Below are 13,323 nucleotides of genomic sequence, written 5' to 3'. Positions count from 1 at the left end.
CCTACCTACCCCATACACAGCCTTCCCACCCACCTACCCCATACACAGCCTTCCCACCCACCTACCCCATACACAGCCTTCCCACCCACCTACCCCATACACAGCCTTCCCACTCACCTACCCCATATACAGCCTTCCCACCTATCTACCCCATACACAGTCTTCCCACCTACCTACCCCATACACAGCCTTCTCACCACTCCTCTTCTGCTGCCTCTCTTCAATGGCTTCTATTTCACCTTAGAATCAAATTCAAGCTCCTGTGCTTTGCCTTCAAATCCCTTCACCGTTCTTGTCCCACTTACCCACCTGACACACAAATCCCTCCACAACTCTTGTCCCACTTACCATTGTGACCTGATAATAAAATACTCCCCTAGCCCCTCTCTTCGCTCTTCCAATGACCTACTAATGACTTCCTGACTCATAACGTCATCACGCGCACGGCTCCATGACTTTTCTAGCGGTGTCCCGACTCTCTGGAATGGTCTTCCTTGTCCTATACAGCCTCCTTCTACTTTATGCACTCAAAACCCATCCCTTCAATCTCACCTACCCATCTTCTTCGGTCTCCCAAACCCTTACTACTGATCCACCACTCCATATCCCCCTCCTATTGTGTGCTGCTTCCCCTACTCCTAGATTGTAAATTCTTCGGGGCAGGGTCCTCTCCTCCTCCTGTGTCACTGTCTGTGTCTGTCTGTCATTTGCAATCCCTATTTATTGTACAGCTGCTTAATTTGTTGGTGCTATATAAGTACTTAAAAATAATGGCCTGGAATGGATCTTGTCAAGGATTTGCCAACTGATCCATTTCAGGTTTGCTGGATCATACAGGTTCTCCCATGATAGTCTATCTTTATCTTTATTAAAGCCAAGACTGGAGAAGTCTTTAATAAATAATGCCCAATATGTCTACTGATGTTAAAGTGGACCTTTCAGCTGGTTGGACTAATGAGCGGGTAACAAGCGTTTTTTACCCTTTTCTATGGAACAGAAAGAAAGTAAGCAGTAACTGTATGCATGCTAGTACTTCCTATTGAAAAGTTTGAAGTCAGGAGGATGACTGATGTCCTGCCACCATTACCATGCAAGGCCATGTTGGAAATATCCCCCCTTACCATCTCAGAAACTTGAGGTCCACTCAAAGTCTACAAATTTCTTACATACTGATCAAACATTGATTTTTGGCTGCTGTAGTGTTTAGATGGAGATTACCATTCATTAAAAGATCAAAAGCATTTCTTCCCAGCCCATCATTGACACTATGGATCAGGAACACACTGGACCCCTTTATCAAGGTGGAATGGTTGAGGTCTGGGCTCTTTGAAGACCACTGGAGGTCTTCCACACCAAACTGGTGAAATCAAGTCTTTATGTAGAGGGCTTTGTGTCCATGGGCAGTCATGTTGGAACAGAAAGGGTCTATCTACAAACCAATGTCAAGGCTGGAAGTGCACAATTGTCTAAATCAGAGTTTCTCAACCAGGGTTCCTCCAGAGGTTGCTAAAGTTCCTCTGCAAAATAAGCAATTTGTGTCTCTTGGGTCAGTTTAAGTAACACCAATGATCTTTTGTAAGGGTGGCATTGTTCCCACTGGCCAGCATTGTAAGAGGAATTTTTCCCACTGACCGCCACACTAATATATTGTGATCTGTGGATATAATAATTATAGCCGGGGTTCCTTGAAGACCTGTGGTCAGGAAGATGACAGATGTCCTGCCTCCATCTAAATTACCATGCAAGGCCAAATTGGGAAATGTCCCCACTTACCATCTCAGAGACCTCTAGGCTTTTCTTACTGAGCCGCTGTGCTTTCCCCCATGGTGCTCAGTGGTTCTGCCCACCGATCTCTAATTCACTTCTGCGTACTGTAGTCATCGGAAAGGAACCAGGGAGTGTTGCAGGGCATCAGGAGATGGATGCTCCAAAAAGTGTTGGTTTATGAAGACACTCGAGCAGAAGATTTCTCCTAAATGGCAGAGCACTCAGCTGCCAGGCAGCACAGAAGGTCAGTATTTGGAGTACTTTTTATGCCAGAAGGGCCTAGTAGAGATTGTTTTTTTTCTTTAAAAAATGCAATTTATTCAAATATATACTAGCTGGAGGATAACTAACCCATTCTGTCTTTATCTAAATTATCTTTATTCTTTGTATGAATGTTGGTAATTAAATGAACAATGTGTAAAAGGTATGAGTATAAAAGTGCTGTATTGTCTTTATACTAGCATTATGGATGTCACACTGGTGGATGGGTAAATTGGGAGCATTGTGAGTCAGGTCCTAATGAACTGCACAGTTTAACAACTTGTTGACAGGAAAAGCTAGGGCGACTCTCATCATAGCATTGACTCTCTTTTACCGTCCATTCTGCAGGGTGGGTGAGGAATGGTAGGGTGGTTGGATAAATTTGCTACCATATTGAATGAAGAAAAGCAATGTCAGGGCCATGTTGTTTGGAACGGGTGGCTGGATCATGGGGCTGGCTGAACACAAATAAAACATCTCTTGTCAATAAAGACAGTTCATGAATGTGCATTAACTGTGTTCCTGGAATGCAGTATTAACCTCAAGTCTATTCTAAAAGCATTTAAAAAAAAAAAATACGTTGAAGATTTTAAGCCTGATTATGAATAAAAAGCTGTGCGAGCCCAATACCAATCATCATATTTTGCAGCAGGTATCATCTTGTCTGATGCTAAACAACATTGCACTGTCCCTGAACTACACTGTTCCCAGATATGTTTTCAGCACAACTTGTGTCTTACCGAAAAGTTTTTGGAGCACCTGCCCGTCGTACAGATCCTCCGCAAGGTCCTTCACGATGATTCTCTCCCCAACTAGCACATCGTTAATCCAGTCAATTAAAACCTGGGCAAACAGAGAAACAAAACCACAAGCATTAGCGGCTGCCGAATAAAGGAAATGTTTATTTACCGGCACAGTCACAGAAATCCTTTTGATGGAGTTGGTAAGAGCAAGAGTGTGAAGACAGCAAAGAGTTTTTTTTTTCTGTTTTATGGATGGGGAAAAATGTATTATATATGTAAGAGGGCAGCAAACATCATCCATAAACACAACAATTTATTCAACCTGGCATTTCATTTATTAATAATTTAGGTGATGTTTATTGTCAGTGTAAAGGTATCTGTAGATGTATCTGACAGGCATCCGTTGTATGGTAATAATAACGGATGAGCCGGGCAAGCATGTGCGTTTATGCCCTGCTATGATGGGTATATACTGGAGCTTGAGAAGTCTACATATTGGTTACATACCAATCCAACAATGATTTTTGGCTGCTGTATTGGTTAGATTGAGAGATCACCATTTAATAAAAGATTGTAAGACAATTCTTCCCGGAACATTCTTGACACTATGCATCATGAACATTTTGGCCCAAATCGGACCCCTTTATCAAAGTAGAATGCCAAGCAGATACACTATATTGTGAAGTCTCTTATATCTCCTGTATGGCATACGTGTGTTGGACATTCAGTTCCAAAACCATGGACATAAAAATGGAATTGGCATCCATTTCCATGGTTCTGGAAGGTTTTTGAGCTTGTTTGCGTCTTTGTAGCCAAGGGAGAGGTCAGGTACTAATGTTGGATGAGAAGACCTGGCTCAAAAGTGGTATTCCAATTCATCCTAAAGACACTCAATAAAGTTGAGGTCCAGGCTCTTTGAATGTCTGGAGGTCCTTTACACCAAACTGGTTGAACTAAGTCTTTATGTAGAGGGCTTTGTGCACATAGGCAGCCAAGCTGAAACAGACAAGGGCCTTCTACAAACCAATGCCAAGGTTGGAAGGGCACAATTGTCTAAATCAGTGTTTCTCAACCAGGGTTCCTCCAGAGGTTGCTGGGGGGTCCTGGAGACATTTTTGCCTCCTTGGTCAGATTAAGTAACATCAATGATATTTTGTAATGTTGGCTTTGTTTCCAATGGCCAGCAATGTAAGAGGAAATTTTCCAACTGACCACCATACTAATATATTGTGATCTGTGGATATAGTAATTATAGCCCGGGTTCCCTGAAGACCTGAATGTTATTTCAAGGGGTCCCCAATGTTGCAAAGTGTGAGAAACACTGGTCTAAATTGTCATTTAATGCTAAATAAAATGGACACTAACTTCCACTGGAATCACAAAAAATTGTATCTACTTCTGACTATTTATTGTAAGATAATGCAAAACCTTATCTAGATACTCTAATAAAGACACTCAGCCATAGATAGAGCTAAGACATCACTATACAGTTATCTTCCCAGAATAGGCATTATAAATATATAGTATAAAATCTTATTTATATGTATGAACAATACAACATGAACACTGTTTTACCCATATTGTGACAAACAAGATTCAAAAACATGTATTCAAACTTCATAGATAAAGGAAGTACCTTCATGAGTTCCTGCAATCTGGGGTCACTCCGGGAGTACGGGTCAATCATGGTCCTCACCTCATTCTCCTCTGCAAATCAAATGAAATATTTAGAAAGGTTAATGATTCAGATACTTCCTCCCGCCCCGGCATGATGAGAACTTACCAAGCATGGTGTCCTCTGGATCCAACTCAAATGGGATCGGATTAAGAGGCAGGTTGATGGCATTGATGCCTTCTTCTTGAAGCTCTGATACTGGAAGACAAGAAGATTGCCAACCATGAATATTAAAGGTTCTTTAAAGAGATTGATGCAAAATATATTCCTATATATGTGTTGTTATAGCTGGAGTTTTGAAGCTGAACCCCAGACCCATAGCTGGCTAAACAGATGCAAAAGATGGAGGTTCTGGTAGATCATAGACTTAATAACATGCAATGCCAAGCTATAATATCTAAAGCTAGTAAAGTACTTTCTTGTATTACAAGAGGAATAGCCTGCAGAGATGGAGACATAATCCTGCCCCTCACCAGTTCACAAAAAAGACATTGTGGGATTGGAGAGAGTGCAGAGAAGGGCAACTAAACTAATAAAAGGAATGGAGGAGCTCAGCTATGAGGAGAGATTAGCGGAACTGAATCTATTCTCCCTTGAGAAGAGACGTATAAGAGGAGATATGATCACCCTGTATAAATATATAAATGGTCCATATAGAGAACTCTCTTCCCCATTATTCACTGTGGGGTCATTACAAAGCACAAGGGGGCGCTCTTTGTGTCTGGAGGAAAAGAAGTTTAAGCTCCAGATAAGGAAGGGATTCTTCACTGTAAGGTCTGTAAAAATGTGGAATCGGCTCCCTCAGGAAGTAGTTTCAGCAAGTTCTATAGATTGTTTTAAGAAAAAGCTGGATGATTTATAGAAACACAGAATTTACCTGAGGATTAAAACTTTAAAGTAAAAATAACAGTGACTGTTGATCCAGGGAACATCCGATTGCCTCATGGAATCAGGAAGGAATTTTTTTTCTGTTAAAACAAATTGTACCCGGGTTTTTTTTCCTTCCTCTGGACCAACTATGTCTTATAGGGTTTTATATCTGGGATATGTTTATTTCCCTAGTGGTTGAACTTGATGGACTTATGTCTTTTTTCAACCTTACCTACTATGTAACTATGTAATACATAGAAGTAAATTGTTATATCTATAAAATGATTTGTATTTTTATCTATTCACAGTACAGCAAACTGCACGCCTCTTCCCACAGCCATGATCTGCCGGCATTGCATAGGAAAGTGCGGAAACCCAATTATGATATTGATGGTATCACAAGATCTAATGCAAGGTATGTCAAGGTTTTGGCATGGTACTGATGGAGAAAAGGAAACAGCAAAGAACACAAAATTTAGATTAAACTTCAACTTTAAACAGTTGGGTGGCTCTTCGTCTATTCTTAGATGAACCACTAAAAACCAGACTGCATTCCAAGCATGCATCCCCAAATTCTGATTAGTGCGCAGCTTTTCACCATTGTCATACATTCAGACAAGGGACACAAATGCCATTTTTATTATATTTTCTATCTCTCTTCTTTTTTTTTATTGGTCTGTCCTATGCCTGGGGCCCGACATGCCGCCGCAGCCAACAGGATACATTCTCATTTAATTCTGAGTATTTTGTCAGGAAATGATTCCATGCAGGAACATCTCTTCCCCTTCCATTATCTGCTGATGCTCTGCCAAGCGAATATGCAGACTGCCGAACATGTCTCTGCTTTTTTCCCAGCGTGGAGGCTCAGCGGGAAAAAAAAGACCCATTACCGAAGCCGGAGCACTCATTTTGTCAAATAAACAGAATGCGTCGCTGAGTGCAGGATGATGTAATTACAAAAGAGGGGAATGCGACGCTATAACCCAGCCGATGTGACCCTTCACGTGTCACTGACCGACAGCCCACGCTGGCCATGAGACGATTAGGGCCAATTATCAAACCACAAGAACGCATTAGAGCCAACCTCTCCATAATGGTACATAACAGCATGGCTGATGTCTCTGCTGGCCAAGGGCCAGGCGAAGGAGCATTGTGTAATGTTGTGATAATTATATTAAACGTGGATACATACATTCAGTTTTATTATTTCCACAATTCATAATAAGACGTATCAATTTACAGCCACAGACTGAGCTAAATATAGTCACCTGCCCACATGGGATCTGGGGCATTCTTCCAACCCTCATCACATTTCATAGATCAATACTAGCAAACCTCAGAATTCTTGCCAAATTGGCTACAGCCAAAAAACATAGGACACCAGGAAGGAGATGGTCCATGCAGAGAGAGATATATAGTACATCCCCTAAAGGTGGGAACACAGGATTCATTATTTTTGTAAATTTGGGCAATATAAAGGAAAACATCTTGTGGACAACTCTACAAGGCAGGTTTGCTTTCCCATGTTTAGTCCGTAAGTAAAAAAAATGGTAGATCTGCAATATATCCAGTAAGCTATTGAGATTCCATTTGCAATTACACTGCCTCTGCTGCACCAAGATCTTAAGCAATTCCTAATTCTCCCCTGTTGGACTACAGAACAACTCTGTCTTGCTCTAGAGATGAGGGGGGTGTTTTATAGGCAAGGTATTCTCAGGTGAACTGTACACACTGAAAGATAATTATCTGCTACCTAGAGCTTCAAATCTGACCTCAAGCCTTTGTGTTAGTCCTGTAGGCGTCTCTTCTGTACTGCAAATGCTTATTCGGATTTCACTGCATGCTCTAAACCTTCCACTCTGTGTATTAGAAGCTGCAGAAAGTCAGATGGAGCCCACCTCATTTCCTGGGTGGAGGACATTCAGAATCACATAGTATTGTGCACAACCAAGGTGGCTAAATGGAAGCAGTTGGGAATCTTGATAAGCACGCACATGAGTTTGGGATTTGCAATGAGGATCCTGCGCCAGAAATGTAGCTTTTTGCAACGCTTAGGCGCTTATTTTGACTGAATGGGGACCGGTTTCATCTGCACTGAGCTATGGTTGAGCAAGGTTGCATTGCAGTTGTGTTGGGATTGTCGCTAGAGGAATGGAGATGTCCCATAATCCTATTGAGTGCACCCCAACCCCATAATAAAGAGTAAAGCTGCGTACACACTGCCAATTTTTGTCGTTGGAAAGGATCTTTCACGATCCTTTCCAACGACAAGGGAGTGCACGATGCATGAACGGTGCTGTACATACAGCACCGTTCATGCTCTATGGAGAGGGGAGGGGGAGAGCGACGGAGCGGCACCCTGCTGCGCGCTCTCCCCTTCACTTTCATTACGATCGGCTGTCGTCCATCGTCCGTGGATCCGGCAGGTCGGTCGTCCGGACGATGGACGACACCGACTGTACACACGGCAGATTTTCGCCCGATAATTGGCCGATGCCGATTATCGGGCGATAAAAATCTGACGTGTGTACGTAGCTTAAGTCAACCACTGTATATACATATAGGGCCACCCAGGCACTGCTAACCATATGGTTTTAGACTGTAAGTCCAAAGTGACCACTTGCTAGCCAATCTGTGTGAATTCAGGTTTATAGAATCCAAACATCTCTGTAGGAGGAGAGCTCGGGGGTTGGATAGCCAATGTGCCTAAATGGTAGACTTGGTGCACAACTTTTTTACCTGTTGCCCCAGTAAATTCGATATCTATCTGAATAATGATAAACATGTTCAGGGACCATATTATTGCCATCATATTACGCACTGCTGTACAAAGTCCATAGTCATGACACATAAACTTTAAACTGTAACTCATCTTTTACCTCATCTAAAAGCTGCCTAGCTGTGCCCAACATTACTATCTTCTATCACTCGGCTCAGGAAGGAGATTGGAGTCTGTTTAGATAATGATTTCCTGAAATATGGAACCCAAGAATTCTGCGTCTATAAAATATCATGAGATAATCAGATGTTAAAAAAAACCTATGATAGGAGAAAAATGGAGGCTGCCAATATTGACTTCCTTCTGAAGATGCTAGGAGCTTGGTTATCATCAATGGCATGAAAGCAATGGACAATGTAGTAGATCAGAAGTTGCCAGCTGCATGTTTGTCCCATACCAGGGATATAAAAAAGTACAGAAGCCAATGGTTCATTGGGGATAACACCCAGGCAACTACTATTTGTTAAATATAAAAGATTGGCAAATGGAACCCACCTATTCCCATCATGACAGGTTTTACCATAATGTGCAGTCCTAAAGAACTACCCATGCTGAATCACTCTTAATGCCAAAGGTGGGGCATGGCAATTGGACCCCAAAAGAGAAAAGTAGTCTTCACGCCAAGGATCTAGAGTCATGTACACATGTCAGGTAATCATCACCCAAGACGAATGGACATGCTCACATCGCCATGCCATGCTCACAAATTAGCCATGAAAGGATGATGAAAGATATTGTTTTACTGGTTGAAGATAAATCTGCTGAAGAACGCACTCTTGCACATCAATCCCCTGCATCTTATGCAGTGCTTGGAGCTTTCGTCCACCGACTCATCTCCCTTCCATGTCATTCGTTGGTCTACCTCTATTACAGGTAACTGTGCAAAAAGGTCTGAAAAAATAAACCCTAAAAGAACACAAAGTCTCCAGAAAGTAGAGGTTTTTGACAGAAGAGGCATGACACATAAGAACCTCTCTCCTTCCCTGGTTCCTGGTGGCTTTTTGTTTATTGCCTACACTGCATGGCACCAGAATGAGGATCCTGCACCAGAAATGTAGCTTTTTGCAATGCCTAAGCAGTTAGCCGCTTCCTTTGACTGAATGGGGACCGGTTTCATCTGCACTGAGCAAGGTTGCATTGCAGTTGTGTTGGGGTTGTCGCTGGAGGAATGGAGATGTCCCATAATCCTATTGAGTGCACCCCAACCGCATATTAAAGAGTAAGTCAACCACTGTGATTGACCCTAAAGACTGCTCCTAAGAAGATATAGGACCACCCAGGTGCTGCTCTATATGCAACACCACCAGGGCAATTGTAACATAATCAATGGCTGTCTAATGGCCGAAGAGGATTGCCATGGAACTGGTGGTGAAGTTGGCTGCAGGAGATGGAGCCATGACAGGTTCCTTCGTTATGGCCGGACACCTACAAAAAGGTAAGTCTGTGCCAAAATTGAAATGCATTTCCTACATTGACGATTATGGCAAAAACTCACCAACACCAAATTTAGTTCATGTGGGGAGTATAGTACTTTCAGCATATTTTACATTCAAGTAAATCTCACCTTTTTACTAGCATGCCCTTTCATATTTTTGCATTACTGTAGACATTTGTAGACACAAGTGACAGGGAAGATTACCCATTACAGCCATTCTAAAGCTGAACACGTCAGATAATCATCACGAATGGACATGATCATATAGGGCAAAAATTGTACAGTGGTCCTCCTATGTCTTTAATTAATCAGCCATGGAAGCATGATGAACAAGAGATCAGGATTACTGTTCACTCCTATGGAGGAGAACACAACGGGGTGCCGCCTGCTCATCCTCCCCACTTCCCCTTACAAAGAACAGAACGACATTGTTGTACATCACTCATACATTCATCTGCCACTGGAAACAAAAACAAAAACCCATTTCCAGCATCAATTCTTGTATCCATGTCCATTACACTTTTGTAGGGGACTTAAGATAACAGCCATTAAGGGAGTGCATTCAATGCAGCCGCCGGACGACTAATATTTTCAAAGCAGGGTCGGCCGACTAATCAACTAAAGCAAAACCATTGTGTAGCATTGCAAAGCAGGGCACAGAATCTGAATGTGTAAATAACAAAGATTGCTGACCCCATGAATATGAATGACAATCTACACAAATGTTCTTGCCCACTTGTGTGTTTGGGTGTTCATACTCCTATTCTTACAATCTTTATAATATGAAATGAAGAATAAAGACAGCAGGGATAGAGGGGGGGCCTTATAATGGACACAGCAGGTGTACAGAGCCAGGAATTCAGCATATGGATGGTGGGGGCCCCAATTATTAGGCACAACAGACCTGTTAGATGGTGGGAACCCCTCATAATGGGCACAACTGGTGTGCAAACCGGGGAGCTCAGCACGGGGAGCTCAGCAATCATGTCCATAAGATATACAGAAAATTGTCTTTATATTTAAAGTAAACAAAATCCCAACCATTAAAATTTCCTGACATGATGTCTGCAGGAGCTTAATTTAGATTAGGTAAAAATATTTATTTTGTTTATTATACACAGTGCACCAAATGTAATTCATTTAGGGTCCACATTACCTTTACATCTACCAAGTATCAATTTTGCATGGACTGACCCTTTAAGAGGAGCACGTTAGTCCTAATACACACGAGCAGATCTGTTGCCAATTTTGTGGTTTACTGGCCCATCCAAGCAATATTACAATTGGTAATCAATTAGTCCGAAGTCCCAGGAGAGTGAATACGATTCTGTTCTTCCAATAGAGAACGGATTGGATGTACTTAATCATCTATATACATATTACAACAAACATACTTTCTATAGATATTTATCAATAGGTCTGATTAATTATGAAGATCCAATTGTGTTAATGGATTAGAACGGAGTTTGAAAGTGAAAATCTGCTCTTACTCAATGAAAGAACTGCTGAATATCTAAAGCCGGAAATGGTGTCGGATAGACATCAGATCATTGTTGCTGGAAATGATCATTCCCAGTGAGCACTGTACACATTCTATTCTATGACGGTGGTGGTGGTATAGTGGATAAGTGAATGGCACCATGCTGTGTTTCCTCCATAGACATGCACAGTGGTCATTCATCAATTACCAGGGGCCACTGTACACACAACTGCGATGAGCACATTTGTTGTATTATAGTCCTTTCTAAATGTCCAAACCCATTCAACTTTCCAATACACAGTGAAAATACATTTTAACCTTATTGAGGTGACCCCATTACTTTACCTACACTTTTTCCAAAACTTTGCAACAAAGTTGCCTCTTTGATCCCTGCTCAGCCAATCAGCGCTTAGAATACGTCAAACAAAAAGTATTTAATAAAACACAAAGTATCATTGTATACTGCCGTCCGCTTTCCTATTATATTTTACCATTTCCGCACTTTTCAAACAAACAGAAAAAAAACACAGACATAAAATCTATAACACCCCCGCCAAAGGACCAAAGAAAAAAAAAATGTAACTTTGTATTCATCATATGTTATTTTCTGGACAATATGTGGTACATTGAGACCTTGCGCAGAGTGAAAGCCTATTGTGGATTTCAAAGCCATCAGTCATCAGTGGTTACAGGTCGTCTCATCAATGCGGAATAAAACTGCTTTATAGAAGGCCGTTCTTTATAGCGGCGCATTTGCTGCCCTATTGCCCCGATGTAAGCTGTCTAAAAGCTGAGTTGAAGAGTGCATTGATATCATAATCCCTGCAATCGCAGCCAGAAAAAAAAATAAAATGAATAAAGATGCAAATGATGTCGTACCTTTAGTGCACAGCGCTCCGCAACCCATTGTGCCAATGGCGAGCTTCGGGCATCTTTTCCGTAAGAGCGATACGCTCTGTTCTGATTTTATTTTTTTATATAAAGTCCGTGAAGGCCACTTGGAAAGGCGCTGCGGAGAGCCACCGGATTCTAGCTGCGCTGCTGGTACGGCTGCAAGCTCTGCGAAGCTGAATGTATAATTTAATATGGAGCCACAGGAGATTTGCGGGCAATCTGTAACATGATGTAACATGGCCTTCTCCGACGCCAGAGGCAATATAGACTGATCTCCCTTTTTTAGGTCACATTCCTGACGGCACGGCCATGGAAAGCAAGAAGCGAGCAGGAGAGACGCATCCTGAATACAGATCGACCTGCGCTAATGTCCAGAGATTAAATTTAATTCATATTTCGTGAACTGAACACACCGGATCTATCCAATGGGATTGGATATGTTATGTAATTTCCAATATGTTTAACGTGCAGCTTTTATTAAAATAATGCCAAGGTGATCTTGCCATTAATAATCCTGTTCAGCCATTCTCATTTTAAGGTGACAACACTCTGCCCCTATTAGCTGAGCGTGCTTCTGCGTTGTCACTTCTGATGAAGGCTACATCATGCATAGCCCCCCTTCATTCATTTGGATTATCCCTTTATTGGGATCAAATCCCACGGTTTCTCTTTCCGTTGTTCTTCTTTATCGTCTGATGTAAAGATTTCTACTGAAATAAAATGCAGCCTATTTAATGAATATGTCATTTTAAAGGGGAACTAAACATAAAAAAAATAAATTGCGAGCAGGCAGGTAGTTAAATTTAGAGACAGGCGATGATACTTCTGCAATAAAATACATTGAGCAGCAAGTTTGCAGTTTTAAGGCACACTTCACATCTCCTGGCTCCTACACTGGCACCGCCATCTTGACCCGGTCCTCTTCTGGGTTTGAGTCTTTGGCTATCTTGATTGGCCAGGCCAGAAAGACGTAACTATTGGGCACATGTGCAGCTCAGAATAAAATTGCTAACAGGTGGCTATGTATATTTTATTTCAGAAGGGACATCACACATCTTTTCTGCAATAAACAACCCGCCTGCTTGCATTTTGAATTCACGCTATGGCAATGTCTTACAATTTTTCAACTCCAGCACTTTGCTTTAATATGCATTATTTTAACGTACAATTCAATGAATGGAACTGGAATGGGCTGCCCAACCAGCCACCAAAATGGGTACACAATGGGCCTGATACATTAAAGTTCTCCAAGACTGGAGAAGTTAGACTATCATGGGTGAACCTGGGTGATCCAGCAAACCCAGAATAGATTTTCTAAAATAATTTTCTCCTTTTATTTGGCAAATCTTTTCAATCCTGGATCAAATCCATTCTAAGTTTGCTGGATCACCCATGATATTCTATCTTCTCCAGTCTTGG

General features: G+C 41.7%; 1 protein-coding gene across 1 annotated transcript in view; it reads right to left on the bottom strand.

Annotated features, from left to right (window-relative positions):
* PARVA (parvin alpha) overlaps positions 1–12,024 on the bottom strand; it is a 35,566-nt gene extending 23,542 nt beyond the window's left edge. Inside the window, exons 1-4 of the mRNA XM_072422284.1 lie at positions 11,890–12,024; positions 4,555–4,644; positions 4,408–4,478; positions 2,769–2,871 (exon numbers count right to left, since the gene is read on the bottom strand). Coding sequence (XP_072278385.1) covers positions 2,769–2,871; positions 4,408–4,478; positions 4,555–4,644; positions 11,890–11,917 — 292 coding nt within the window. The 5' untranslated portion in view covers positions 11,918–12,024. The remainder of the gene's footprint in view (positions 1–2,768; positions 2,872–4,407; positions 4,479–4,554; positions 4,645–11,889) is intronic.
* Positions 12,025–13,323: the final 1,299 nt, after the last annotated feature.

The sequence above is a fragment of the Pyxicephalus adspersus genome, chromosome 9, assembly GCF_032062135.1.
Source record: "Pyxicephalus adspersus chromosome 9, UCB_Pads_2.0, whole genome shotgun sequence".
Lineage (NCBI taxonomy): Eukaryota > Metazoa > Chordata > Amphibia > Anura > Pyxicephalidae > Pyxicephalus > Pyxicephalus adspersus.
This window is presented reverse-complemented; position numbering and strand designations above follow the sequence as displayed.